Genomic DNA, 26,724 nt, shown 5'->3' on the forward strand with positions numbered 1-26,724 from the left:
CGCTAAAAAAATCACTTCTATCACTTCAATCCTTATTTTAATCATGGCTAAGTCTTACTCTTTTGCATTAAAAATCAAATGCCTACTCTTGATACGTCATAAACTCACCCGCGTAATTTGTTTAAAAGTAAGTTTGAATAATTATTCCTTAAACCGTACTTCTAGTCTAAAGAATTGAGGTAAGTTGAAAAGGGGAAATCTAGTCTAGGTACAGGAGTTTGTTTGGAGTTCCCGTCTTGGTATCAGAGAGTCTGTTGGTGGTGGCGCTGTCTATGATCAGATTCCGGACATCGGTTGCCGGGATACCGTTGCCAAGGTGAATGGCAGCAACCCCTGGTGAGAGAAAAGTGAGCGAGGGAGGGAAGAGGCGGGGGGGGGGGTGGAGAGATAATATACTAGAACATGAGTTCGTTGAGCTGTTGAATTCTAGGTAATTACATTTAATGATCAAATCAGTAATCACGTGTCAAAGAGATATGATTGAGTAAAGGGTGCAATAAACACAAACGTACCTTGAGGTAACGCTAAGATTCATGTTAAATTTTCTCACCAATCGATGCAAAATCATTGGAATAATGTCATGCATATTGCGGTAAAATGAATTTTATTATACGCCCTAATTTTTAAACAATAATAGTAAAATTAGAATTATATCCACATTCATTTTGAAATACCCTAGATTGAGCAAAAGAACTTTTAATGACAAAAACAATAATATTTACCGTCCAAGAGTAAAAAAGCCCGAGTCACTATAAGAAAGCTTATAGTTGGGATTCGACAAGCCCGTGCAATTCACTTCAGAATACAATCCCGTGATGTTAGTTCCCACATTCATTTTGTATCATACCTTATGACTTGAACTTCTTACAAATTGCTAAACAATATAATTTGTCAAATGCATTCTATGTATTATAATGGTTGGAGATTGAATTGAATGAAATTAAAAGCACATTCAGTTTTCATGGCCAAACTATGAAGTTGGATGCTTTTAAATATCTCCAAAACTTTGCATTCTTACGTCAACAACTAAGAAGATAATGATAATAATAGAAAAATCCTCAATGTCGGCACAGCTCCAAGTCACAAAAGAATATGGATCTTACTTTCAAAAGATATGTAAATGATAATGCGATAGCAAGCAGCTGGCAAGAGGTTAAATAAATTTGATCGTCATTAATATTGTTAAATGATGCAGAAGAAGACAGTTTGGAAAATTATGAAAAGAAACCCTGGTATGGAGTTTGGCCCTCACTGATATACAAATATACTTTTTTTTCTGGTTCAAACTATGGGCAGAGGCCGGTAACTTCAAAAGAACTATTCACTTCGGGGCTGCGCCAATCGGTGAATACTTCTTTGTGAGTCACTGAGAGTTATAGTTTGAACAAGAAGCTCGAAATTTGAACAAGAAATTCGAAAAGTTTATTTGTTATTGCGTTTGACTCAAAATGGAGTGTCAAGCATTCTGACATAGCTGGAAACACCTATAATCACGTGAAGGTCTTTCAACCAATCACTAGAGGATAACTGTTTGATCCAAAATATAATACTGAATAATTTACCGGCAACATGTGGGCACGCCATGCTTGTCCCGCTCTTGAGGGTAGTGGCTGAATCAGAGTCCGGCGAGGCGCTCTCTATAGCAACACCTGGAGCGAAGATCTCAACGCACTCACCATAGCTAGAGAAGTAGGCTCGTGCGTCAGAGCTGTCTGAGGCTGCCACAGATATAGCCTATAGTATAATGCGTTAGATATTATCTTAGAGATCATTGTGGATTGGAAAGTCTACTTGCATACAACTGCTTGTTGGAGAAAATGTAGGCATGATATTGGTAAAGCATTAGCTTTACACAGAGTAGCATAAATAACAGTGAGTCGCAGTAGTAGTACGTAGTAACTGATGGCATCAGGTATGTGGGTACCATCATTAGTCTGTAAAATATAAAGTTATTCTGCTCAATTTACAGCATATTTCGGCAAGGAAATTATTCCTTATATTTTAGTAAGAGCTCAAATTGCTATCTGAACAAGTACAATATTTCAAGCGTTTCCTTTGTTGAACGAGAATATGTTTATTTAGGGGTATGATACGATGATTTTGTTTCGTTTCTGTGCTCGAGAAGCAGTGTGAATGCTAAACACTCATTTAGTCAGCTACCGTCCAACCAGGGAGGTGGAAGAACGAACTTCCACCTCCAAGCTCCCTGGTCCAATCCTTGCAACTGACCTTTTCAGTGCGAGATGGAGAGAAGACACAAGCATCTCCGTCAGTGTTTCCGGCCGCTGCTACGGCCACGATACCAAGGTCCACCGCTCTGTTCACAGTCTCGTCCACCGACTTCCGTCCGATCACACCGAAGGACATCGACATGACAGCAGGCAGGTCAGCATTGGCCGTAGTGTGGTCAATGGCTGGAGATCGATAACATTCATTTTTAAGAGATTATTTTCATAAATAAAGTGTACGTGAATTATATACTGCTAAAGAACTTGTATGTAAAGCTTTAAGAGCCCTGTCCGCTTGCCTCTCTGCAACGCCCAAAATACGTGATATGGTTTGATTTCATTCATAACATAGATTTGAGAGTAGATGAACACATACTGAACTTTGATTTTAATACTCATGTTGAAGTGGCTTGGTTCGTTGGTATAGTACGAGGATAAGAGCAAGGCGGGTGTCAATAAACGGATAACAGCATGCATGCTCTTTTTATAATTATCGTTTTAAGTTTACACCTGATACCCAGTACATACGTGACATATACTCATAGGCGTACCCAGGATTTTTTAGAGGGGGGTGTTCAGTGGCGTACCGTGGGTCAAGACATGGGGGGGGGCACCTCATGGAAGCAACATCAGAATTGCATACTATACAATTAAATGCGAGCGAGCGGAGCGAGCGAGCTTGAAAATTTTGACATTTTACAGTCCCCAAACTGCCGTTTGTAGCTATATATGATAATTATATATATATATATATATATATATATATATATGCTTTGGAAATTAAGGGGGTTGCACCGGGTGCAACTGCTGGTAGTTGCTGGAAGTAACATCAGAAGAATGGCATAACGTTTAAATGCGAGCAAGCGAAGCGAGCGAGCTTGAAAATTTTGACATTTTACAGTCCCCAAACTGCCGTTTGTAGCTATATTTTTTCGCTTTAGAATAAGGGGAGGGGGCGCACCGGGCGCAACTGCTGGCAGTTACTGACAGCAACATCAGGAGAATTGCATAACAATTAAATGCGAGCGAGCGAAGCGAGCGAGCTTGAAAATGTTGACATTTTACAGTCCCCAAACTGCCGTTTGTACCTATATTTTTTCGCTTTAGAAATTAACTCTTAAGAGGTGGGGGCGCACCGGGCGCAACTGCTGGCAATTACTGACAGCAACATCAGGAGAATTGCATAACGATTAAATGCGAGCGAGCGAAGCGAGCGAGCTTGAAAATGTTGACATTTTACAGTCCCCAGACTGCCGTTTGTAGCTATATTTTTTCGCTTTAGAAATTAAGGGGAGGGGGTGCACCGGGCGCAACTGCTGGCAATTACTGACAGCAACATCAGGAGAATTGCATAACGATTAAATGCGAGCGAGCGAAGCGAGCGAGCTTGAAAATGTTGACATTTTACAGTCCCAAAACTGCCGTTTGTAGCTATATTTTTTCACTTTGGAAATCAAGGGGAGGGGGCGTACCGGGTGCAACTGCTGGCAATTACTGACAGCAAAATCAGGAGAATTGCATAACGATTAAATGCGAGCGAGTGAAGCGAGCGAGCTTGAAAATGTTGACATTTTACAGTCCCAAAACTGCCGTTTGTAGCTATATTTTTTCGCTTTGGAAATTCGGGGGGGGGGGGCGCATCGGGCGCAACTGCTGCTGGCAATTACTGGCAGTAACATCAGGAGAATGGCATATAACGGTTAAATGCGAGCGAGCGAAGCGAGCGAGCTTGAAAATGTTGACATTTTACAGTCCCCAAACTGCCGTTTGTAGCTATATTTTTTCGCTTTAGAAATTAAGGGGAGGGGGTGCACCGGGCGCAACTGCTGGCAATTACTGACAGCAACATCAGGAGAATTGCATAACGATTAAATGCGAGCGAGCGAAGCGAGCGAGCTTGAAAATGTTGACATTTTACAGTCCCAAAACTGCCGTTTGTAGCTATATTTTTTCGCTTTGGAAATCAAGGGGAGGGGGCGCACCGGGTGCAACTGCTGGCAATTACTGACAGCAAAATCAGGAGAATTGCATAACGATTAAATGCCAGCGAGTGAAGCGAGCGAGCTTGAAAATTTTGACATTTTACAGTCCCAAAACTGCCGTTTGTAGCTATATTTTTTCGCTTTGGAAATTCGGGGGGGGGGGCGCATCGGGCGCAACTGCTGCTGGCAATTACTGACAGCAACATCAGGAGAATGGCATATAACGGTTAAATGCGAGCGAGCGAAGCGAGCGAGCTTGAAAATTTTGACATTTTACCGTCCAAAAACTGTCGTTTGTAGCTACATGTATATATATTTTTTTCGCATTGGAGGGAGGGGGCGCCCGGTGCGCCCCCTGGATCCGCCACTGGTAGTCAAGGGTGTCGGTTTATGTTCATGATTGGGGGAGGTATGACCAGCGAGGGGGCGTCGAAGTGACCAAGCGGGAGAAGGATGTCCAAAATCTGCACTTTATATAGAGCATCTCCTAATTTGTTTGTGTTTGTGAGTGTGTGTGTTTCAAATAGATGGAAAAGTTAGGAAATAGCCAAGGTCAAGTCTTATTATTGGCAATGCAAGGCATTTTAATATAGACTAGTATGTAAAGCAACACTGCAAAATCAATGATCAAGCTTTGATAGCAAATGTGTACAACCTATCAAACATCACATTGCGCAACATTGCAGCGACTCTTTTTGCCATTCCGATATTCTGAGTACACTGCGCACATCCTGCTTGTATTCAAAATGCCAACCAGGAATCACGCTGAATCACAATCTTTTGTCGTCTCCGGGCTTTTTGAACAATGTTATACCTCTTTAAGTACTCAGTATATGGTTAAAAGAAATCTTAGAAAAATATCTTTTTTTCTTGATCATCCTTTCATGTCGATTTCAAAAGCAGTTTACTAACCCTAATTGAATTACCATTTTCGTAGGTTTTTTTCTTTTTTTTTCTTTTTTCCCTTTTTTTCCTTTTTTTTTTAACCAGCGGATGGGGGGGGGGGCACGTGCCTCCCATGCCCCCCGTAGGGACTTTAAAGAAGTCCTCATGATATGCTTTTTGAAGCACTTAATAGGGGTCTTTTGAGGGTGATTTAAATGTAATAGGCAACCCTAAATTTTGATATATTTTGGCGAGCGAGCGCAGCGAGCGAGCCGAAAATTTTTATATTTCAGCTTTATACATAACATGGAATTCTTGTCATTTTTGGTTATTAAATCTTCGAATTACAATTCTAATCAATATATAGTGACGGCCTTATAGATAACGATTTATACCAACAGTGTCCAACCCCATCCCGGTAGGGACTTAAAAAAAGTCCACATTATATGCTTTTTCAAGCACTTAGAAGGTGTCTTTTGAGGGTGATTTAAATGTAATAGATATTGAAGAATTTTGGCGAGCGAGTGCAGCGAGCGAGCCGAAAATTTTTGTATTTCAGCTTACAAAACATGGAATTCTTGTCATTTTTGGTTATTAAATCTTCGAATGACAATTCTAATCAAGATATAGTGACGGTCTTATAACGATTTATACCAACAGTGTTCAACCCCAATCCCATCCCGGTAGGGACTTAAAAAAAAGTCCACTTGATATGCTTTTTCGAGCACTTAAAAGGGTTTTTTTTGAGGGTGATATAAAATCTGATAAATTTTGGCGAGCGAGCGCAGCGAGCGAGCCGACAATTTTTGTATTTCACCTTACAAAACATGGAATTCTTGTCATTTTTTGGTTATTAAATCTTACAATTCTAATCAAGATATAGTGACGGCTTCATAGATAACGATTTATGCCAACAAACTAAGGACTTGGAAAAATACTCAAAATTACTACGAGTGAGTGAGCCAAAATTTTTATATTTCCACGTCATCATTACGTTTTGTTCTTCTCATTTTTTTTTTTTTGATAAATCTTGGCGAGCGGGCGCAGCGAGCGAGCCGAAAATTTTTATATATCAGCGTTATTTGTTTTTATCTTGTTTGATTAGGTTTTCTGCCCCCCCCCCCCCCCCCCCCCATTCTCCTTCCCCCCGTCCGGGCGAGGGTTCTTTTTTTTTCTTCTTCTTCTTCTTCTTCTTCTTTTTCTTCTTTTTCTTCGTCGGTTTTTTTTTCTTCTTCTTTTTTTTTCTCGTTTTTTTTTTCACGTGCCCCTCTTGCCCCCCCCCCCCCCCGATACGCCACTGTTGGTAGTTGATACTTCTAACTTAGCATGCAATGTGCCTATAATAGGCTGCAGCGCAGCATGCATTGTACACACTATTATTTATAAAATGGGTTCAAGAATGTAGCCAATAGGAAGCGCTGAAATGAGACACACCTCCTTCCTTTACTTCAGTACAATTGCACTGCCTGTAATCCTATGGTAGATTGCCGATCGTCTGTGCGCGCGGCGGCTCCTTTGATGAATTGCTTGCATACGCGCTGTCAATCCTGTAAACAACTTCTAGTTCGGGCTGCCGGCCGGCCGGCCTGTCTTCCCTTGTGCATAACATGTGTGGCGTATACGTACGTATACTATACTATACGTACACTTTGTACAGTACAGTAGACCAAGCGTTATGGGACCGGACGCGTACATGGAGTCACTTTGAAGAGCAAATCCAACGATTTAGCAGGTTAATTCTCACGCCGTTTTCAGAATATGTTGTCTAGTAGGCCTATATGAGGAGTCTATATCAAGTCTTTAAGGTAAAGGGTGCATATTCTATGTAAAATAAGTAAGTTTTCATGCGGGAACTTAAGTGTCCGGAAACCCAACCCCCCATTATACTTATACTGTACTGAGTATGTGCGGGACTTCCGCGAGTGCGACGTGCGTAAATGTTTGGGACGAACATCTTCGGACGTCTTGACCCACAAAGGTACGTGAAAAATGCTGAAAAATGATGTTAGTTTTCGAATTTTCGACCCATTTTATAAAACAAATGATGCACAGGATTATTTCGTGGCGTTAGTGGAGGCGTAGCTCACTCTCGGGTATTTACAATGTAGTGCATGTTTCACAATTGTAAATACCCTCGAGTGCACCACGTCTACACTAACACACTCTATCCTGTGCATCATTTGTATAGCATCGCAATTTACGGTATACCGCGTACGGTATAATACCGGTAAACGGTGAACATTATGCGAAATGTATCTTCGCGATTCGGCCAGAAAGCAAAGCAGTCGCGGGATCGGGAATGTCTACTGTTTGCGCGTCAGCTTCGCGCGCCGTGCAGTAACGTAGTATTAACACGTACTGTACACGAGTTCTTTAGTGCGTATAATATTATGTAACTCCATAATGTATCATCACCCACACAAACATTAAGATAAAACAAGGAAGAGAGAGAGAGAGAGAGAGAAAAATGAACGCAAAAGAAAGGAAAGGCGGAATTCAAAACGGAAATAAAAGCGGCAAAGACAGCTTTTGTTTTATTTGTCAACATCTAAACATTGCTGAAGAGGGGTGTTGAATAGCTCAAACACCTCCCTTTTGCCCAAGGGAGGTGTTTGAACACCTCAAACACCCCCATTTTGGCAAAGGGGGGTGTTTGAACACCCAAAACACCCCCCCCCCCCCCCCCCTCGGTACGCCCTTGCATATACTTATATATCCCGAAGTGCTACGGACTGAAAAGCCGTTAATATCTTGCTTGGGTATGACCAGATCATTTAGAACAGACAATGTTCCTGATTATTACAAACAAATATTTACCAGCGATAATCTTAGAAGCCGACCCATAGCCATCACAGTCAAAGAGACGAACGGACACAATCTGTGCGTCACGAGCTATACCATGAATAGCGCCCGCTGCTGTTCCAGCACAATGAGTACCATGCCCATGGCAGTCGTGTCCCTGAATCAAGCAATCATTAGATGGTTGGTGAGATACGCCTCAATAAAATACAGTAGACTCTCGCTCAAAAAAAAAAAAAAAAAAAAAAATATGAAAGGTGAGACATGATGGGATTATTTATGGAAATCTAATATTTGTAAATAACAATAATAACACAGGGTCGATATCGCCTATAGCACAAAATATTATCAAGAGTTATAGCCCATGGCATCTGGACAATATCTAAAACACACACACACACACACACACACACACACACACACACACACACACACACACACACAATGTTGTAACACTGAAAATGGAACATTTGACCGTCACACAAACTTCCTAATTTTCAGATTAAGGTAATGAAGTCAAGATTTATATGAAGTGTTATCGCTCAAAATGGTGAATGTAATAAGAGAGAAACATTTAGCCGTGTGTTCTATAACTCCATGGTTCAACAGTGTAGTATTATGACAGCAAAATCATGTGCCTTGTAATCATGAAATAAGACTTGTATAAACGAATTTGAATTCTGTTTGTCTTTACAATGACCTTTAATAGATCAGAATTAAGAGTTCATTACAGAAAAGAAATGTGGAGAAAGATTAGGAAGTGATTACTGATAAAAGTCAAAAGTCTCCTACATTCCAACCGTCGCCCACAAAGTCGACTGGATCTCTGCGTGCCCTACCAGTGAAGTCTTCATGGGTCTCACTAATACCCGTATCCAGGACATAGACCGTAACGCCTGCTCCACTGCCTGTTAGTAAGTATCAAATCATAAATACGAATACCAACATATCAGTGTGAAATACGAGCTGACGAACTCTTAGTCAATACAATTTTTTTTTTACTTTACTTACTGGATTTCAAACCTGGACAGCCAGTAATTTTCTTTTCTGTAGAGTGATAAACTTCTTAATATTTGTTTTTCACTTCAAATTTCAGCTTGATTGCATTATGATCGAAGCATTTCGTCGTAATTTTCAAAGATGTACAGGAAGAGTGAGGAAGGTACTAAAACTACAAGTTGAGATTATACATAGTAGTAAAGGCTTCATTACATGAACCTTATGACAAATAAACCAATCCTCTTTGGAGTCGATTTGTTTGTTGTTTTCATTTCTGCATTTTTTTCTCGAAAACACGAATATAAATGAAACAATGAAATCACAAATCAATAAAAAAGGAAATCGTATCTAAATGAACTAATTACTTTTTACGTAACTTCGTGAAATGAAATTCCCAGATGCTTTGTAGATCTTACAATTCAAATGGGAGTCAAGATTTTAGGCCTAGGCTACAAACGAGAAAGATTAACACTGTCATTCCGTTTTCAGAAGCAAATTCCAAACAACATGTCACTTACACGGTCACGTTTCTTTTACTAAGGAAGGCAAGTTAAGTTAAAAAGTTAAGAGGACTGAACTTTATTTATGAATTATTCCTGTTGGCAAACCACGATTTATTCAAAGGTTTTGATTCTAAGAAACAATGAAATCGGGAGACGTGATAGAATGGGATCATTAGGGATATCATTCTTCTTCTTCTGTCATGGAGGTTTGCGAAAAATTTTTTTATTGTTTTTATGTAGTATGCAACAGGATAGGGCCTATTGGAAACAGGTTTTCTTCATTGTTCAGACAAAATAGTGTTGAGCTTGATAATGCCATCATTTCGTATTTTCCTCCATACTCTCTAAAAAAGATCGAGTGAAAATATTCACTCTAGAAGGAGTGAATACAAAAAAGTGAATTTAGAGTGAAATTGGAGTGAATTTTGAGTGAAAGTGTTCATTTTCACTCGTTTTGGAGTGACCTCAGGGATCACTCGAAGATTTTGGAGTGATCCCTGAGGTCACCCCAATAAGAGTTCATTTTCACTCAAAATTCACTCCAATTTCACTCTAAATTCACTCCTTTTTGTATTCACTCCTTCAAGAGTGAATATTTTCACTCGATTTTTTTTTTAGAGAGTAGTTCTTTGGTTTTTTATGTTATCTGTCCGTGCTCTATGAATTATGTGAAAGATACTTAATTGTAAAAAATGAATCAAACTGAATTACACTGATTTATGTGAAACGATACCCTATAAGGTAAAATGTTACCTGTGATCTCAAAGTTGTCGTTTAAGGGAAGGTCACGCTGGTCAATGCGGTCCAGTCCCCACGGCACTGAGAAAATTGTGGCGATGGTGTCAGTCTCGATGTATCTCACTCCCGGCATGCGTCGTATCTGGGCGGGGCGACACATGCATTGCTTTTTAACACCAATCATTTTTCTTGCACATGAGTAATCCTAGCACACCACGACCTGTCATTTTCATTTTCATTTTATTTTTTAGTTTCCACACAAAGTATTTTTGAAATATACATCTGGAGATCAATGAACATCAACCAATATTTGAAAATTAGGACGGTGTAAACAGGCTTTATATAATATTTCGTCATACAGAATGGTTTTAAATCAGTCTGGAGTATGTCACAATCACATTGGATAATTAGAATAATGTGTGGGGGACCTACATAGAAGTAGATGCTTGTGGGGTTACTACTTGGTACTATTTGTTATAATTAGAGTATTTTCTTATCATTTTTAGGGTATTTTTAGTAGGTCCCTCATTTCCATCCTCTGATTAATTGACTTATTATCATTATAATGCTTATGATCCCCTTCTAAAGTATTGTGTATTCCCTTTTATTGACTACTCATGTTAAAATTATTGGCTTTCACGTGCACTGTGCATACATGTTATTGATCATAAGAAAAATAAAAAAATGAGCTGAACTGAAAAAGGGTATTCAAAGAAGTTTTAAACTCAGTATAGGATGAATGGTCAAAGGATGTTGAGGAAATCAGTGGATTGATAATTAGATAAATAGGTGAATAGAAATTTATTGTATCATTTCTACATGTCTCACTCTTGTTCCCTTTCTCCGCCCCCTTCTGTCACGAAAGAAAATATTCTCCGAAAACATAGACACAATAGTAAGTCGGAGTAAACGGTGCTGTTCAAATCAATTTGAAACCTTCGAGGTAATAGCTGCATCTGTAAGCATGTTAAGGTTATGATAAAAAAAGGAAACGAAAGAGAAACAAAAAAAAAGATGCGTGAAAGAAGAGGATAAGAAAATTAAAAAAAAAAATGTCTAAAATGATCATCTTACGAGTTTAAGTGATCTTTCATTCAGTGTAACTGCCACGCCTTTCACTGTCGTACGGTATTTCCAAGCCACGTCGAATTTTCCCCCGATTGACGTCGCCTGAAACTCTAGACTACTCACGAGCTCGTCGACGTCCACGTCATCCTGCCAACATCGTTTAAAAAATCATGAGCTGGTACATTTTTCTTTTTCATCATCTGTGGAAACATGTTTCTTCTCGGGACTTGATTTTTTTCCCTGATCCATTATCTTAAGTTTAGCATGACTCGAAGCCTAAAAGAACGTAAAAGGTATATTCCAATAGTACAAATATATAACTTTAAAGTTGACGTTATTTCAGCAAGGCCACTGACATCATGCAGCCCAATGATCGTCCTTTGTGAGTTTATGAAACAACGAATGCAAACCTGAACAAGCACTGAGTTTAACTTCTCGAACATGACAATTGTTTTGATGAAGTCATTTAGAGTAAAATCTTCATGTACCATATTTCAGCACTACGTAATAACTTAACATAAATCAATGAAGTGGTGGTAATGTCACGAGTGTGTTTTTATCGTTATGTTTTTATCACGACCTCGAAGATGACGATGAAGCGATCTTTGATGGCGGCAAGCTTCTCAGCCGGTATGTCGGCAAGCTTGTCAGCCGGGATGTCGGCGGTCACGCCCACCGCCAGGAGAACCAGCAGGAGAAGGGAATTCATAATCACGTGACGAATTTTCTGTTTCAAAGAAAGAAGACGGTTTTATGGCATGACTGCATGGGCAAATAGACCAGAACATGCGAATTATCGAAGGCACCCTGAAACACGTGGAATATAAACCTATATTCCACGACGGCATCTGATAGAAGAAAATCCCTCATACCAAAATGCTGCTCTTGGAATCAGGTACAAGAATGCAACGTGAAAATAAACCTCAGCATTATCTAATGATGCAGAGATGTAGAAAAGAGGTTTGCTTCGATTATATACCTTTTCAATCTGATATAAACAATAGGAAAGAAATTCACTTCAATGAAGAAATTCTCGAAAGGAAATGGAGCGGCAGAGACATTAATGTTAGAATGTAGTCTTGTTGATAGATGTGATTTTTGGAAGCATAAGTTCCGCCGCGCCTTTTGCACCATTATCAAACGATGGTATAGATTGCCAGCTGATTTAATAAAGACTTGTAGGAATATGTGCTAGCACATAAATATGATCCATTCTACTGTATATCATAAAATAAGCTTCGAAGAAAATATTGATACAATTAATCTTGTCAATTAATATTGCAATAGGGCCTACACTCTATTGGAATCCACATTCGATGATCATTTCTACTGACCAGCTGTAGGTCTATAATTATAGAGACTTATAACTCGATCAGGAAACAAAGTACTAAACACAAGCAATATATATATGTATACATCCAAAATATTAAGTCTTCTCTGTAATGAGGGGTAAAAATCAGCATTTCAGGGCAAATATTGGATAAAACTAAATGAAACCTTGACGATGATAACTTGATTGATATTAGACACTACGGACTATTACACACCAGGGAGAGACTCACCACCAAGTATGATCTCATTGAAGGACAAGCAGAGAATGAAGCTAGAAGTCGTTTGCTACCACTGTTATTGATAATTTTTATAATTAATCATAATCTCGATTATCCAGCAGCTGCCAGTGGGTAGATAAGAAGGTGAGTTTATCAAGAACAAGAAAACACACACACACACACACGCACACACACATGCACGCACACACGCAAACACACACACGCACCCTCATGCACACCCTCACACACACACACACACACACACACGCACACACACACACACACAGAAGAAAGGCATACCCCCCCCCCCCCAAAAAAAAAAAAAGAAAAAAAAGACGGGCTTCACGTTTTCTAAACTCTTGTTTTGTTGTTGATCGGTAAATATAATCAATTGTGATTGTCACAGAATTTGCCCGATTTCCATCCTTATATATGGAAATAAACGGAACAAAGAAATTTTCATAACCTCTGAGAACTGTTGGCAGGCTGTAACTCATACAAGACGAAACGGAGGAACCAATGTGCATTCAGTTAACTCAAATATTTTAATTGTCTATAACTGTGAATCTTGGTTTTACAGCAAATTATAAAAAGAGAAAAAACGAACATAAATTATTCCTGCTCAGTGGCTTTCTGGCTCTTAGGACTTTATTATGTTTAACTTAAATTGGACGTATTTCACCTCGAATGGCTGTCACGGGTGTACGTTGCGTGACGATGGCTTATGACGACGATGTACGACGATGACAATGCAGGTCGATGACGATGTCGGTCGACGACGGGGCCCCGTTACGCTGGTGCTGGTATGGACTGTCGCGTGGTCTGTCGTAGCAACTCTTCGCGATTGCCGTTCGCGTGGTCGCTCTCCCGACGGACGTCTTCGCGATGTCTCCTCAGCATCCAGGAATGAAGTTCAGTCGACAGTCTATGCTCCCTTACTGCCTCGGAGCTGGTCGACAGTCTACGACGCCTTTATGCACCTGCCTCTTGCAGTGTCAGTGGGCCCTTGACCCTTCGGGAAACCCGGAAACCCTTCAAATATTAAAATATTCAGATCACTTACAGCCAGAGCACTTGAGCACATTCATATTATCCTAATCAACGTTCAAATTACCTCATTATAAATATACAAATGTATCTCAGCTCATGCAACCATAAATAACAACCATTCTATATTCTATATCACATATTAACTTGAGCGTTTAACAATAACCATTGTATCTACATCACATATTAACTGAAACCTTTATCACAATTCACTCCCAATTCGGATATCCATTACACAAACGAATTATACCAATTGAATACATAAACATTTCAGAATTAGTGCACTTACCACTATCTGTGGGTATCTCTATTTAATACTGACTGGGGTGGCGGCCCCTGTCACCGTTACCGAGTGGCCATTCTCATGCAATGTGTCACGGAGACAGCACCACAGCGTGATGTCCCCTTCAAGGCCTGATGTCATACTGCCGCTCCTTGCCACACATAGCACTACCGTGGCTCTACCGAGAGCGGTCTGGAATGTCTTCCATTGACATGTTAAAAAGTTTGCATCAATTTACATGCTTAAGTGCTTATTTACAAATTCCATGCAAATTGACCTCAGTGGAGAAGAGCGTCTGTCACTCCACTCGTGACAAATAACCCCCCATTTAAGATGACAGTCGCTCTGAAACAATAGCCATTTCTCTAATAAAAATCAAATGTCTGTAGCAGGTAAGTACTTTCTCACCATTACTCTTCTAAATCAAAAGCATTATACTCCTTATAACAATTCACTGCTTCATAACTTCACTTGTCGTGATACATGACAGACTACTGTTCCAAATATCTGCTGCTGTCCATGGAGACAGTTTATATGGGTATTCTATCGAACCAACAAACTCCACAGTATACTATACAATCTGATTTACTCAATCAATTGGATAACATATAAACTTCATCATAATTATCTCTTTTAACACTATTGCGTTATTATATCAGCCACAGTTCAATAATAAAATTACCTCTTTTTTGCACCGCACAATACAAAATTGACACTTTCGGCACAATTTCAACAGACTCTTCTTGTTGGCCAGTAAAACATTGGAGAATATTATGATACCTGTGCTAATCGCATATTATGTGCATTAGCTGTTGCTACAAAATAAAATGTAATGTGCAAAACATTCTTATGCACGGTATTATACCGGGGTGTCTGATTCAGAGCAATCAAATAAGTTCAGAGATGTATGAATCAACTGCATATCTTACCTCATACTCAGCATATATAACTTGTGTAATGCTGTAGCTTTACAATATACCTCCTAGCATACAATGTATATAACAGTAACAATAAATTCTTTGCAAAATTACGTTGTGATTAAACTCACATATAGTAGAGATAACATGGGCTGTTTACACCTCTATTTCTACTCAGTAGGGCATCTGCTGAGGTAATCAGCCCCAACATTCTCTGAGCCTTTGATTACCTGTACACGATACTGATATGCCTGCAGTGCAAGCGCCCAGCGCATGACTCTTGGATTTTGCATTCGCGCGTGTGTTAGATGAGCAAGCGGGTAGTGGTCAGTTTGCAGCTGGAATGCTCGGCCATACAAAAAGTACGAGAACTTTCTGACCGCCCACGCAAGAGCTAGACACTCGCGCTCAGCGATTGGGTACACGCGCTCGCGGTTTAGCAGTTTTCGAGAAGCGTTTCGAGAAGAAGTTTTCGATGGCGTGCTCGATGATGTCGGTCCGTCCCGGGACATCGTTCATGACGTCCGAGAACTCCAGCAGGAGAGTCTTTACCTCCCTCATCTTCTCTCCCAATGTACCGCTTCATGAGATTGGCGTGGTAGGTCCTTTCCTTACCATTCACAAGCAGTCGGTAATCGTCTCTGGCGATTCGCTGCACGACTTCGAATGGACCTCGCCATTGCATTTGCAGTTTATTCCTCGTCGTCGGTAACAGGAGTAGCACTTTGTCGCCGCACTCGAAGCGTCTCTCCTTCGTCTTCACGTCGAAGTGTTTCTTGTACTTCCTTGATGCTTTGGACAGCTCCTCTTTGGCGAGTTCACACGTCTGTTCGAGTCGGTTTTGGAGATCGATGACGTACTGGTACGTAGTCTTTGTTTCCTCCTCAGGGATTTCCTTAGTCCACAGCTCTTTCAGTACTGTCATGGGTCCTCTCACCACTCGGCCGTACATGAGTTCGAAAGGAGAAAAGCCAAGGCTTTCGTGAGGCACCTCTCGATATGCGAAGAGAAGAGCTGGCAGGAAGCGGTCCCAATCGCTAGGTCGCTCCTGGCACATCCTCCTCAGCATCTGTTTCAACGTGCCGTTGAATCTCTCGCAGGCGCCGTTCGCCATCGGGTGGTATGGTGTGGTGTGAAATTGCTTCACTCCCAGGAGTTGAGCTGCTTCTTTCATCACACCTGAAACGAATTGAGTGCCGTTATCAGAGAGTATCTCATTAGGAATGCCTAACCTCGAGAATACTTCAACTAACGCCTCTGCTACCCGTTCTGCTTCGATTCGTGGTAGCGCTACCGCCTCTGGGTATCTAGTTGCAAGATCGATTATCGTCAGGATATATCGATTCCCTCTTTCTGTGATCGGTTCAAGTGGTCCGATCAAATCGACCGCCACTCTACGGAAACATGTATCAATCAAAGGGGGGATGGTCAGGGGTACTTTCCCTATCTTACCCTTTGACGTGGTGCGTTGACATGAATCGCATGATGCACAGTAACGCTTGACATCGGCTTGAATCCCTGGCCAATAGAAGTGGGCAAGAATCCGGTCAGCTGTCTTCTTTGTCTGCAAATGACCTGCTAGAGGGGAGTCGTGAGCTAGTCGGAGCACTTCACTGCGATACGGCTGGGGCACCACTAGCTGCGTGAATGTCTTTCCTCTCTCGACGTAGGGAGACCTGTATTCACGGAAGAGAAGATTGTCACGACAAAAATATCTGACCTCACTTCCTTTCCCTACAGCCTTAGCCTCACCTTTCTCCGCCAACTTTCGAAGTTTCTCCAGCGTAGCATCTCGTGCCTGCTCTCTGATCATCTCCTCCCTGGTTGCAGTGATCGTCGGCTGGTTTGCTGATCCTAGTCTCTTCCACGGCCGTTCCTTCGATTTCCTCATGCCTCTTGTCTCTACTGCTGCACTTTCGTTGGTTGTAGGTAGGGGTGTCGGTGACTGCTTCACTCTTTCGTCAGTGTGGGGACGATCACGACTATCGGAGGTCATTGTGGTGCCGTTCTGCGTTGTCCCATTCGAAGACTCTGCTTCCGCGGACTCTGCCTCTGAACTGGAGGTCGTCATCTCGTCAGCTGACGGCTTCTCCCTAGCATCCTCTCCGCTCCATCCGATATCCTCGTCACCAGGCTGCCTAGCACCACTAACATTACCTATGATTAGATCGTAGATAGGATTCGTCATACATAAAGCATGTGTTGTTCTAACAAAGTATGGTGAATTGATTTCAACTTTTGCTAGAGGCACTTTTCTCACAGTACCATCTATAAGCACACAAGTTTGAATCTCACCAGTCAGCTGTGATTCCTCTATCAGTTGACGTTTCACCACTACGGTGTTACAACCAGTGTCTCTCAGCACCTTCACTCTTTTGCCATTCAACATACCATCACATGTCGGCATGTCTGTGCCTACGTTACACCCACCGCTAAGAAGGGGTAACTCGTGACCACACATCAGTTTAACAGAAGGTGTGCCACTAACATTCCCTCTCTCATGAGCCTCATGAGTAGGGCATACTCCTACCACACATGTTGCCCCCGTCTGTTTTGACTTTGGCACATACTGCTTGCTAGTTACTTTCGACTGGTCAGTTTTACGGTCTGGACACTTGGAAGCAAAATGTCCTTGCTTACCACAGACAAAGCAACCCTGGTTGTCACGTGACGTAGTGCCCCCTTTCTTTGCTTGGCTTGCTTCGTTGCCCTGGTTACGAGACTTATTATCGTCGCGTGCGCGTTTACCGGAGCCGCCATGCCCGTGTGCGTCCCGATACCGATCTGCGATATCTGCCATCTCCTTCACCGATCGTGGGTTTCTCTCACGAATGAAAACAGATAATCCACGATCACAACATTCGAGCAGCTGTTCACGCACCGTTAGCTCTAGTAGCCCTTCATAGGACTTACTTGTACCCGACATCTCTACCCATCTAGTAGCATATCCGGTTATGCGCGTTGCAAATTGCCCAAATGATTCGCCCATTTTCTGCCGCGCCTCTCGAAAACGTTTGCGAAAGCCTTCTTCAGTTAGCGCAAACTGCCGCAAGAGTGTATCTTTCAGACTTTCATAGTCGTCGGCTTCATTTGCCGGTAAGAGAGAATAAACTTCTAAAGCGCGCCCGGTCAAAAGGTTCCCCAATGCAGGAGCCCAGCATTCCTCTGGCCACTGACTTTGTTTTGCATATCTCTCAAAGCGCAACAGATAAGCGTCCAAATCGTCAGAGTCAGCGCGAAACGCCGGCAAGCTTGGTAGGCTACTCCTTACACTATTTGTTCCCTTCACATTGGCACTCCTATACTGAGCTATCTCTAACTCAATCCTCTTTTGCTTGGTTATTTCTTCCCTCTGTACCTGTCTTTCATCTCTTTCTAACTTTTCATCTCGTCTCTTTTCTTCGAGATACTTGTCTCTTTCAGTGCGGGCAAACTCCACTAGTTCTGCACCTTGCAGTCCACAATCTTTACCTAACTGTACGTACTTCTCTAATTCCATTGTGATATCTTATACACACAACATGAGGTTACACAAATCACGTCTCAAATTCTTGTATGAATAAACCCTGCCAAGTTCTCTCCAGCGGACGAGCCCCCAATTGTCACAGAATTTGCCCGATTTCCATCCTTATATATGGAAATAAACGGAACAAAGAAATTTTCATAACCTCTGTCACTGAGAACTGTTGGCAGGCTGTAACTCATACAAGACGAAACGGAGGAACCAATGTGCATTCAGTTAACTCAAATATTTTAATTGTCTATAACTGTGAATCTTGGTTTTACAGCAAATTATAAAAAGAGAAAAAACGAACATAAATTATTCCTGCTCAGTGGCTTTCTGGCTCTTAGGACTTTATTATGTTTAACTTAAATTGGACGTATTTCACCTCGAATGGCTGTCACGGGTGTACGTTGCGTGACGATGGCTTATGACGACGATGTACGACGATGACAATGCAGGTCGATGACGATGTCGGTCGACGACGGGGCCCCGTTACGCTGGTGCTGGTATGGACTGTCGCGTGGTCTGTCGTAGCAACTCTTCGCGATTGCCGTTCGCGTGGTCGCTCTCCCGACGGACGTCTTCGCGATGTCTCCTCAGCATCCAGGAATGAAGTTCAGTCGACAGTCTATGCTCCCTTACTGCCTCGGAGCTGGTCGACAGTCTACGACGCCTTTATGCACCTGCCTCTTGCAGTGTCAGTGGGCCCTTGACCCTTCGGGAAACCCGGAAACCCTTCAAATATTAAAATATTCAGATCACTTACAGCCAGAGCACTTGAGCACATTCATATTATCCTAATCAACGTTCAAATTACCTCATTATAAATATACAAATGTATCTCAGCTCATGCAACCATAAATAACAACCATTCTATATTCTATATCACATATTAACTTGAGCGTTTAACAATAACCATTGTATCTACATCACATATTAACTGAAACCTTTATCACAATTCACTCCCAATTCGGATATCCATTACACAAACGAATTATACCAATTGAATACATAAACATTTCAGAATTAGTGCACTTACCACTATCTGTGGGTATCTCTATTTAATACTGACTGGGGTGGCGGCCCCTGTCACCGTTACCGAGTGGCCATTCTCATGCAATGTGTCACGGAGACAGCACCACAGCGTGATGTCCCCTTCAAGGCCTGATGTCATACTGCCGCTCCTTGCCACACATAGCACTACCGTGGCTCTACCGAGAGCGGTCTGGAATGTCTTCCATTGACATGTTAAAAAGTTTGCATCAATTTACATGCTTAAGTGCTTATTTACAAATTCCATGCAAATTGACCTCAGTGGAGAAGAGCGTCTGTCACTCCACTCGTGACAGTGATGAATTATAAATTTGTAATGATGTATGTGTTTACTGTATTGTGAGTATCGTACAATGCTGGTATGATTGTGTATATATTGAAAATTGTATTTATCTATATGTGTACATTTACATGAATCTACGTATGTATACATGTATGTACGCAGATATTCCTATGTGTGCGCCCACATGCCAACAAGAAGAATTTCCTAAATGGACAATAAATGAATCTGAATCTCTGAATCTGTGAAAAAAAAACACGCATAAGTTTTAAACCCGCGGTATAAAATGCTGTGTATACTTGACAGCTAAAGGGTATATGGCTAGCCACTAAAAGCTACCTTCTGATGAAATATTCATTCTACCATGCCTAGATTTAGCTATAGTTTTCTTCTTGGTTTGTTGTGAGTCCACTCATAAACGTGGTTGAAAACCAATTCTTTATAACGTCGTTTGGTCGTGGTTGATAGCATGCCGTGATGGGAAGGAGCCATCTGTTTGATAGTGAGACGTATTCCAGACTCAGGGACTCGTGTGAGATTTTTGTTATAACGACTATAATTATCGATAACAGAGCAATTATTAATCGAGGAGGTATGTGGACTAATTGGAGAGATCTTGACAACGATCTGATAAATTAGTATATTAGAGTTATGTAGTCAACATCAGACACTAAACCAATTGAACTAGAGTTACAATGAAAGACTGAACCCTGAAAACACCCTTACATGCTTGGACGTTGGTTCGTTAGGTCGATGGTTCACTCAGCATTGCTCAGGGAATATTAAAACGAGTGATTATTTTGAGACTATTGTCTTGTTAGAGTCTTCAATTACACACATACACTTAATGCATGGTAAAGTAAGAAAGAATGTAAAACATATGACATGACATAACCAGTAGGCCCTATGGAATCAAATTAAGATTGTTGTTTGATTATAACTTTATTCAAGTTCAAGACAGTGAGTGTTAAACATACAAACAAAAACCAAGTCCAACGTGTTTTACCAAATGTATGGCAAGTAAAGGCACTTACATGGGTTACAAGATACACAAAATACAAGATTTACATCGTTTTATAATTATAATCTATAATATCTACGAATGATAATACAACCCACGGCTATACAGTGGCAACAATGCTATGTTCCTCCTCCAAAATAAAAAATACATCTAAATATAAATGTAAATGCGATATACCATACATATGTAATCGATATCATCCCAATCCTCATCATCTTATATTTGCTGGTTATGACACCATAACCTCCAACTTTCTTCAAATCATTTCTAACTGTTTGGATATAAACCAATGTTAACAATAATACTTCAGAAAAGTGAAATTGTAGGTTTTTCCCCTGGATTCCAGTAGAAAACATGTGACCTTTCTGTATTTTTATTTAGTGACATATATTTATTTGGATTTTTTGTTTTGTTTGTTTTAATCAGTTTCCTCATTCCAGTTATAGTTGGTTAAAAAAAAAAAAAATCCGCATTTTAAACATCCCCTAATCTGATTACTCACGGGACCTGCGGCTGTACAAGCTAATGCATGCATACAGACCTTGTGTTTATACCAAATCAAACTTCTGTACATTCCGATGAAGTCTCATCTAAATTATGTTTTGTATAATTTTCGTATTTATATACTTTATTGTGATATATGTGAGAAATATGAAAATAAATTGAAATGAAATGAAATGAAATACCATGAGAGTATCATCGCAGCCTTTTCCAACCATAAAAATGTAACATGCATGTAAAGTATTGTGAACAGTTTTCCGAATGTTCATACAACATAATATTATACAGTATTAACTCATGTACATCGTTGGTGGCAGTGTCTGCACACTGCATGAACTCTGTCCACACGCACACTCCTGCTGCCTAATGTGAGAACACAGGGCATCAAAGGACGAAAAGTTCACTCGGCAAAGCGCTGGCTGTCAGTATGCAAAGTGAAACTGAGATTACTGACGTCATCAGTTTTGTAGATGACATCACACTTCCCCTTAATTGAAGTGGAAGGAAATGGCATGTCTCCTCTGTAATGGCGATGATCACAGACTGCTAAATAGCGTGTTACAACATAAAATAGAGTGTTAAAAGACAACTTTATAGACCTATTTGAGGTTGCTCCTTTGAAGAATGCTGGCTACGACCCTCACCCTCTAATGTCATTCACCTTACTGGTAATGTTACTTTTCACGTTACAGTCATCTTAGTACGCTGTAATGTATTGTGGAAGTCCTTCTTTCCTTGCTTACATTTGATCTTACAGAATGTATTACATAATACCGTAAACCACATGGTGCCTATTGTCTTAATGTCATACTGTGAGTGGGAGTAATGACTTTCCTTACAGTAAGGCACAGGACTGGAGATGTCATAGGATCCTTCACTTTGAAGGATGTGTCTTATTAAGAAATGATGAAAAAAAAACCCGGTAAACTTTATGTTTCAATTCAATTCAATTTAAATTTTATTTGATTTTTAGACAAGAACATATCAAACATCACTATTTGTTACCAGAAAATAAGGCGAGTAAAACTACATGTATGTCGGATGAAAAGAATGTACAGTTATTGTGGCACCTTCCGATAATCATACATAGTCATATAACTCAAGTGATTAGAAGTAAGTAAACAATATGCAAAATTCAAAAAAATGGAGGGACCCACTAAAAAGGACAAAGCTTGTAGGATGTGGACCACTCAAAAGAAAAATATAAATAAAAAGCAAGGAAAGAGTCTGGAAGCCATTAGAAAGACAGATCAACAAAAACAGACACATATACACACGAATAAACATGAAACGGGACTGAAATAGGAGTAACAGTACAAGGGAGATTTGACTATGAGACGAGACTAAATGAGACAAACATAACAGTAAGAGAACAGAACCAATGTATCCTTACTGACTCTAGAGGCCATGTGAAGTATGTACATGCTATACATCTATACGCAGAGTTTATATTGAGGTAAACGATTAGGGCCTTTTGGTATCATCAGGGGGCCATAGCCCTCCTGCTGCCATTTCAAATGGTCCTGATAGCTGGGAGTTGAGCTAATAGACACTAAGATTACTATATCTTGTCGATATTTTTGGATGGGTTCTTCGATACAATCATGTTGGGACCTTGTAAGCAGGGGAACGTTTATTAAAGAATATCGAATCTAACCCTGACATCTCAACATTTTAAAGATCTAAATATAAAAATATAAATACACACACACACAAATACACACACACACACACACACACACACACACACACACACACACATATATATATATATATATATATATATATATATATATATATATATATATTAATGATCCGTTGGGTACAGTGTACACCCAATGGGTACAGTTTGTTGAGGATTGAAGAAAAGGGCTCGATGCTGTAAAACATATATATATATATATATATATGTATATATATATATATATATATATATATATATATACACTTGGTGATTCTATCCCGATGACTGCCTGATGATTGCACCTCATTGCAATAAATACGGATGAACCTGCAGTCAACCGCGTGAACTTGTTTCATTATTTCTATATAGATATAGATATAGATATATATGTATATGCATATATATATATACATAAATATGATACAAAAGATGGGGCGTAAGAGATATCGAAGCCTCGTGCGCCATCATTATGATGATGCCATGATTTGGCGTCCCGTGCTAAAAGTGCAAAGTGCTTCCGTCTCGCCTAAACCCGTTGATGCTCAATGAAATAACACATGACGAGAATCATCGTATACTCACTTTTCCTTCATTTTTTTAATAATCTTATGTCATTTAGTGAATATCGTCTCCATAAAAGTGCTGTACTTTCATTCGAATTCCTCAGATGTTGTTGTTGTTGTGTTTTTTTTTTGTTTATCATAATTATGATGATTGAAGTGGATATGATTTTCTTTTTTTTTAATTATGTCCATTGTTGTGAAGTTTCCAAGCCGAACCCCAAAGCAAAGTGCAAATTAAAACATGCTTTGAATATCATTCTAACCTCAAGGGGTGTCTTTTATACACTGTCATGGAGGTGAAGTGATACGATTACGTTTCAACAACAAAAAATCGAAAACAGTAGTATTGTATCCAGTGCTATAGTGTAAACAAAATATGTAGGGCCTATATGTCTGTCTATATAGGAAAAGGAGGGTGGGATAGAAGAATTGTTTCGCAGCCGTTGCTATGGCAACTGGTGTTCAAGTGAAAACTGGTATTGCATGAGATGAAGCTGGCAATGTAATGGAACAGTGGGAAAACTTGTCTGACTTGAACATTTTATTTTTTTAAATGTCCTCCCTTTATAGACGCTGCGATATAATAACCCAATCAATGACGGGTCTGTCTATTTCTATAGAACTATTCATTGTCAAGTCTCATCTCCCCTCCTCATAGTACCCATGCCTTGATAGCTGGCTAGCCTGAGGTCTCCCCCTCTCAATCCCCCAAGCGGCAATGAACTGTAGCGTACATCCTCTTTACCCGTTAGACCGGCCAGAGTTTCGGCGTCTAGAGACCCCAGCTGTCCCCTTTCTGACCCCGCTGGCCTGCGCTGCTTCCACCTCTCCAACTCTCCCAGATGAGAGTTTTCACATCAAATTCAATTACACGTATTTCCTTCAACAGTGTCGTGTTTGCCATTGCCATCGTTTTCAGGAGAGTGAATGGTTCATGACCTGCTTGTTTTCACTGCCGACAGGTGTGTGTGTGTGTGTGTGTGTGTGTGTGTGTGTGTGTATGTATGTGTGTGTGTGCGTGTGTGTGTCTGTAGGTGTGTAAAGTTATAATGGTATAGTCTTTGCACGCATAGTGCTGTTATTGATATTAGGACCAAAGGTCTACTATTGTCATTACATGCCGTTCCTTTGAGTCACTCTCTCCCCTCTCTCATTCCTTATGTTTTTTTTTTTCACATCAACACACACACCCACACCCACCTACATGCACATACACGCACACACACACACGCACCCATGCACGCTCTCCATTTCTCCCCCTGTCTTTTCTTCTCTTTCTCTAGTGTGTCTCGTTCTAATGCCTGATATTACCATGTCCGCCCATGTCTGTGAGAGTTCGATGAACTCACATCAAATAACATGTATCATAGGAAGCATAGTCCAGAAAACAAAACAAAACATATTAGGGCTTATGGATATGTTGCAGGAAGTTATTGTTCCGCCTATTTTTGTCAAAACATCGAAAGTTCTTTGTTTTAGTATTTGTTAAGAGGAAGCGAGAATCACGTCGTGGATTTAACGAGATTGAGGTCTGGGGAGATTTATATGTGTGGCGTTAATTTGCGGTCAGTCCATGTACTTCATTGTCGAGGGCTTGTAGAAAGGACAGACAACTTGAATTAAAACTTTTTACTCCAATATCCCCCGATGTCCACAGACCCATTCGTAAAACATGACGAGAAATTGTCAAAACGTGATATGATAATCTTCATGACAGCAGGCAGCCGATCTGGATTTCTTTCCTCCTAAACCCAGACCAATCTGACCCTTGTACAGAAATCAAGATTTGGCATATGACTGATTTGAAGGCTCGTCACCCCCCCCCCCCCACCCCCTTCTCCCCATCTCTTTCCATCTCTCTCGCTCTCCAACCCCCCCCCCCTCCTTCTTTCATCTCTTTGTCTTGACTTCTGTTGATTTCTTTGGTTGAGATAACTCACCCGTCTTTCCCATCTGGGTTTCCTCGTACGGGTCTCTAGGGACCATCATAGTGAAGTTCAACGCTCTCTCTCCAGCCCTCTTTGTTAGTCCCAAGTTTTTCTCACTCAGACCAACACAGGTCACGTGGTTACGGATTCACACAAAAATGTGCATATTACAGGAAAGGGATGTTCGAATAAGATAGACATTGTAGGATGTGAGCAAGGTGAGTACTGACGAGGTTTATCTGTTGAAAAGACGGGTTGATGGCAATTTCTTTTTTTTTCTTTTTCTTTTTTTCTTTTTTTTTGGGGGGGGGGTAAAATAGAGCTGTATTTAAAAGTATGCTGCAATGTATGTATGTATGTATGTATGTATGTATGTGTGTATGTACTGTATGTATGTGCAACTGTATATGTATTTACCTTGATTTTTATGTCATACTTAATTTGGCTTTCTAATTTGTAATCATTTTTTCCTCTGTAGAAGATTTTCCACAACTTATTTATGCCGTAGATTAAATCGTACGGCAATAAAAGACAACTTCCCGCTCCGTGAGTTCCTTTCAACCATCTCTCAATATCTATCAGCATTGTTCCTAGCCTTCTTATTTGAAAGGGCAAGAACGATTTATCTCAATAATACATCATAATCTGATATGATATGTCTTCTCATATCAATTAGTTGTACGAGAAAAGATGCACTCTAACGCCATTACTTCGTTGAGATTTATGAAGGCAGATTTGAATGGGTCTCTCTCCCTCTCCCCATATATCTCTCCCTCTCTCTCTCTCTCCCACACACGCATGTTTGCGTTTTTACTCATATTTTAATTTAGACAGAAATTCAAATATCACTCGTTTATAAATGAGGTGAATTTTTACAAAACCAACACCGTTTATTACTGTGTTCAAATAAATAATGGCTTGCCGACTACATCGTAAAATCAAAACAACTACATACGCTAACCAAATTTTCCTTTGTTGTCATTGTAAAACGTTTAGAGAAAAAAAAAGGAAAGAAATCTATCTACACGAACAGATGACACAATCTATTGCATTTCACCGCTTTGATTTCAGCTTGCATTTGGGGGGAAGAGAAAAGAAATGAAGCTGTGTTTGGAACAGATTTATTCGACGGTGTCGATCAAAGCTCCGAGGCGAAGATGCAGCTATCCATACTTGAATGAGGTTAACAA

The 26,724-nt window shown here is 40.4% G+C and overlaps 1 protein-coding gene across 1 annotated transcript; it reads right to left on the reverse strand.

Annotated features, from left to right (window-relative positions):
• Positions 1–199: 199 nt before the first annotated feature.
• Positions 200–10,267, reverse strand: LOC139710595 (aqualysin-1-like). Its single transcript, XM_071622518.1, has 6 exons — positions 10,150–10,267; positions 8,687–8,802; positions 7,913–8,054; positions 2,230–2,414; positions 1,563–1,734; positions 200–333 (listed from the first exon to the last, which is right to left on the reverse strand). Exons 1-6 carry the CDS (start codon positions 10,265–10,267, stop codon positions 200–202), a joined length of 867 nt encoding a protein of 288 aa, XP_071478619.1.
• Between the last annotated feature and the right edge of the window lie 16,457 nt (positions 10,268–26,724).

The sequence above is a fragment of the Diadema antillarum genome, unplaced genomic scaffold, assembly GCF_040938485.1.
Source record: "Diadema antillarum isolate AM-2024a unplaced genomic scaffold, OU_Dant_1.0 seq00001547_RagTag, whole genome shotgun sequence".
Lineage (NCBI taxonomy): Eukaryota > Metazoa > Echinodermata > Echinoidea > Diadematoida > Diadematidae > Diadema > Diadema antillarum.